The 5,035-nt window shown below is 40.9% G+C and overlaps 1 protein-coding gene across 7 annotated transcripts in view; it reads right to left on the reverse strand.

The window, feature by feature from the left end:
• LOC117406360 (SH3 domain-containing kinase-binding protein 1-like) overlaps nt 1-2,007 on the reverse strand; it is a 75,031-nt gene extending 73,024 nt beyond the window's left edge. For all 7 annotated transcript variants that reach the window (XM_059030738.1, XM_059030737.1, XM_059030736.1 and 4 more), the window contains exon 1: nt 1,598-2,007. In XM_059030738.1, the coding sequence (XP_058886721.1) occupies nt 1,598-1,601 (4 nt within the window). In that variant the 5' untranslated portion in view covers nt 1,602-2,007. The remainder of the gene's footprint in view (nt 1-1,597) is intronic.
• Between the last annotated feature and the right edge of the window lie 3,028 nt (nt 2,008-5,035).

Genomic DNA, 5,035 nt, shown 5'->3' on the forward strand with positions numbered 1-5,035 from the left:
CCACCGTGCCCATTGCATGGAAGGCACAGACAGGACTGTTCCATTCAGGGCACCAGATAAGGTGACTGGCAGAACGTACTTTAGGATGGCAGACTGCATGGCAAACTTGACAGAGCTACTGCAATTATCAGCTTTGCAAAGCTAATGACTACTCACCTACTGCACTGCTATTCTGGAAATTAGCTAAATTGAGATAAGTATTAGACAAAGAGTAGGACTCACTCCACCCAAGTCTACTAACAAATAATGATATCACCAAGCATGCCAGTAACACACACCCTCCGTCACGGCTCCACATTTACAATTAGAGCTATCAGTAGCGTGAACAAGTTGATTACCAATGACATGTTTAATCACACTGTGATACACTCTTCTGCAACCTCTGAACGTTCAGTGTGCAATTCACTACAGGCGCAGAAAACACTAATTATTCACTATGTAATGATGTCACGATCCAACTGTGTGACACAGACACAGGAAGGCTATTTTTTTGGGGTTTTTTTTTTTTTGTTTGTTTTTTGCATTCTCCAACGCGTTAGATTATTACGCTGAAGATAAATCTTATTTACACACACGAGCGTGCAAAATGAACGAAACAAAGCGGGGCGGCGGCGACGGACTTTGGAAATCAGTATGGATATTGCAAATTACAAACAGCACAATTAGCATGCTCCTGTGTTACTACCACGAGATGTATAGCACTAAGGAAAATATATCCACGAGAATCAATCAATCAGTTACAAGAACCTGGATAGTGTGTTCACGCACTGTAATTCCGTACGAACTCGGGGTATGGGTAAATCTAGGTAAAATCCAAACTTGCATTCCTGCATTGTAAACATTCTTTATTAAACTTTGAATATTAAATATGGACACTAAGGTGCACTGTACGTGCAATACACAGTATAATATTATTTTTCCAATCTTTTAAGAAAACAAATTATGCGGTAGGGGCATGCATCACCCCTACAGTAAAAAAAAAACAAAACGGGCCCTTCATTTCCTGCCTGCTAGTGTTACACTAAAACTCGGCAAAAAAAAACTAGTTGCATACGCCAAAGCAGAGTATGCATTTATTAACCTATTAAAAACGACACGTCGCATTAAATCATTAAGTCTTGTTGCGCAATTTGAAATACTGGTAATTATAACGCGAGAGACCAGATAACGGTCCGCATACACGCACACTGTCGGGACTAGCAGTAGCAGAAAAACAGCAAACGTGTCAACATCTTGAATTCATCACGGGCTTCTGAAGATTAGTTTACAAAGCCTGAAAAAAAATGTGAGTACGTCAAGCGCAGGCTGGAATATGAATGACACAGCGCGATATCAATTAACCTGTACTGTACTGCTAGCTAGACTCCCTTCGTTGTGCAAGTTACACTTTTATCCGGCGTGCATTACCTTTCCAGCGAGACCCGAGGGTACTTTTCAGAAAAGCACAATAGTTATTGAGAATCGTCAAAACACAGATTTGGATCAAGCAGGTTACCACAAAGTTCAGTTCCAAATTTCAACATTTGGAAATAAGCAAAGACAACGTCGTTTTCACAACAAAACGAAAATTTAAAAAAGAAACATAAACAATACTTACCCATTTATGTTGTACTTTATAGTCGTGCAGATCGAAACTTGTTTTTATTTATTATTTAAAAATGTAAATAAATAAATAAATAAATAAATAAAAGCAAACAAAAATGTTCCGAGTGCAGTCTTCCGTCTTTAAATAAATGATTGCGATATTTTAACTAGCAAGCTTTCTGGAAAAGAAACTGCAGGGTTTGTATTACGCTGTGCAGAGCCCTGCTCATGCACTCGTTGCAGATTATCTTGGTACTGTTTTTTGCTTGTAAAACGCTAATATATTGTACTCGGCTACAGGCAGATGCGTATTAACGCCGCTGCTGTGTTTTTTACGGTATATAAACTAACCCTCTCTCTTCCTCCCTCCCTTCCTTCAGCTGCTGATGCTGGAGACAGCTGAGCGAGCCCAGTCAACACTCTCTCGCGAGAAAATAGCAGCCTTTAGCCGAGATTTCTGTACAGCTGCAGTGTACAGTAATGTGTCAGCTGAATGTCGCTATGTATCCGCTGCACGGCTGTAAATGCCGATGCATTTTGAATTGTATTTGTATGTATCTATTCAAGTAAAACGTAGTCTGCTCTCCAAGCCTGTTGGTGTATAGAGCCTTGACTAATACTAAAAGTTGTCTTTAATTAGTAATATTGTTGTTTTAACTCTTTCTCACTCCAGTATTTAAAGCGCTCAGGATTGTTTAACTAGCTGTCTAACGCAGTCCAGCAGCAGCAGCCAGCACTTCTCCGACCCTAGAATGGAAGAAACAAAAGTCTATATCCACATACAACATTTTCAGATGGAAAAGGCATTCATTCAGGTTAGAACAATTAGATCAGCTATTACAAAATAAACACAGCGCAGTAAAGTGGTTATTTAAAAGTGTACTGCACTGTGTTTGCATTTCTTTATCCAGTCTGGTTGTGAATTCCTCTTTTCAGAGATTTGGGTTTGAAGTTGCTTTCTGCTCCCCCTGTAGGCAGGGCTCTCTGGCCCCCTCTTCTGGACAATGCAAAGTACCACATGTCCATTCAGATCGACACGATGCTTTGACGCGACGTGGTATGTATACTTCACCAGGTGCTGGAAGGTGTGTCGAGGGATGTCAATCTATTCAGTCATTAGTATTTCAGGCAATCAGTGCTGAGAGATAGACATTGAAATAATGTATAATGTGATATCTTGTAACAATTGTAAGTCGCCCTGGATAAGGGCGTCTGCTAAGAAATAAATAATAATAATAATAATAACATCCAGTTTCATTCAAACCTGCATGCAAGACCTGCAAGTGCCTGCCAGGCAAGGCTAATGGAACTTCAGAACAAATAGACAAGGGTCTAAAAAATGAGTCATTTTAAAAAAACAAAACTATAATCTGCATAATATATGAATGTCCTATCGGATTAAAATGCTTGCACCCTTTATCATATTGTATTATGAGAGCTTTGATGAGCAGTGCTGTTTTAGAGAAAACAAATCACAATAAAATGACAAGGTAATACACCAGTCTATAATATTGGCAACTCAATACTAATGCAGAACGGTTGCAGGTTTGGTGTTCACCTGGTTCCTTCTGCTATGCCGTGTAGGGGTATTATCTGTATCTTCTGGTTGCAAGATGCAATTCATGTTACTAGGCTGCGCTGCTGCTCGTATCCGTGTCACAGTAAATATATGGGAGACGAGCTGGTTTAAAAAGGGCCCTGTAAAAAAATCAACAGCCTACATTACACTGACAGATGCAAACACTCACTGTGACCTAAGGGAATAAACAAGGCCAGCCTCACACAATCTCTGCCCCCATGTTGCAGTCTGAAGACACGCATGGGGCTTGCCTGTTGTCCAGCGCTACTCCAAATTGCACTTAACCAAAGACAACCGAATGCTTTTCCACAGGCTTCAAAACAACAGCCCAGGGGCCTGGAACAGCAGAGCACAAAAAATATCTGAAATTCAGAAACCATTATTCAGTTAGTCACAGCACCGTGACATGTAACTAAAGGCCGCTGCCAAGAAAAAATGTGCAGCGATGCGACAAAACGAATACAACCTATACTTCTGATAAGTATCTTTCATGCCACAGGCGACACAAAATAAATAGGATTCAAGGTCTCCACACAGCGGGCGCGATGCGATTTGTCCTGCGATAAAATGGTAATTTCACTGCGATACTGCCTTTCACACCCGTGGCGACAGGCGGGCCAGACATACAGCTGATAAAAATGTATAATACATAATAGCTTTTCAGAATCTTATTTCAGTAAAGGTAAACGAATCATACACAGCAGTTCTGACTGCCAGATGTTCTCCCTCATTGCCGTGTCTTTATAATTGTGTGTCTTTTATTGTACAGCTCCAGGTATGTAGATGCTGCAAGAATGATCTTTTTTTCTGCCATTGTTTACTGGAGGCGTGCAAGGGAAGGTGTTCCTCATTGGTCAGTTCCCTAGCTGTCGCGCGGCAAAAACAGACACCAATCCTTTTTATTTTTCGCATCGCTTCAGCGTCACGTGCGACGCATTCGCTTGTCGCAGCCCGTCCGGTGTGATAGAAGCCTTAAATCCTATTTTTTTGCGATTTGTCGTGACAACTAGGAATTGACCAATCAGAGAACAGTGCACATGGTCCAGCAGGGTAAAGCAGTATCCAAAATGAGAGGAAAAAAATATTGCTTGCCTGTGAAAAAATACCGAGTTATATGACAAAGATCATCACAATTAAAAAGCTACAGATTTGAAAGATAATATATGGGAGTCCATTTCGAAGGCGCTGGATAAGCCTGGTATGTATGATTTATTGTTGAAATACGTCATAATTTCCACGTCATGTTGAAGATGTACCATCTTGATCATAGTTCTCTTTTATAGATCTGGCGGTTTTCAAATCTGTTGCATCTCCTGTGTCCCTTCAGGTGTGTATGGTCATGTCACTGCGAAAGGATCCAGTCGCCCAATGAAAAAATCCCATCACGTCTGGTGTGTGTCAGCCTTAACCCTGCTACTTTCCTTGAATGATAATCGTCTTTACCTTGGCACTTTATCAAGCCTTACCATATGTGCCAAACCAGTGTAATGGAACATGAACCCTGGGCCAGCAAACACCGCTATTACAGCTGTATTAGATGCATTCATTAGCCATTTACAGGCCTTGCTGCTCCCAGTTACGCTCTGATGAGGAGTAATCTATTTTTTATTATCTATTGATTAGCTGGTTTTTATTGAAAGCAATTTGATTTGAATTTCTTCCAAATGGACAGGCTCAGCTGGAAAGCGTGCCGGGACTTGGAGCAAACCCCACTGGGTCAAACAGGTCAGCTGCTTTTCTGATCTGCACCAAGGACAAAACGTCTATACTGAACTAAACTGAACTGCAAACCAGCAGTCTGTTTTTTTATGATGTTACTGTCCATACAGTCCTGCTCCTTGTGCAGGATACGGTTTAAAACAACCAGACAGC

The sequence above is a fragment of the Acipenser ruthenus genome, chromosome 9 (assembly GCF_902713425.1).
Source record: "Acipenser ruthenus chromosome 9, fAciRut3.2 maternal haplotype, whole genome shotgun sequence".
In the NCBI taxonomy this organism is placed as follows: domain Eukaryota; kingdom Metazoa; phylum Chordata; class Actinopteri; order Acipenseriformes; family Acipenseridae; genus Acipenser; species Acipenser ruthenus.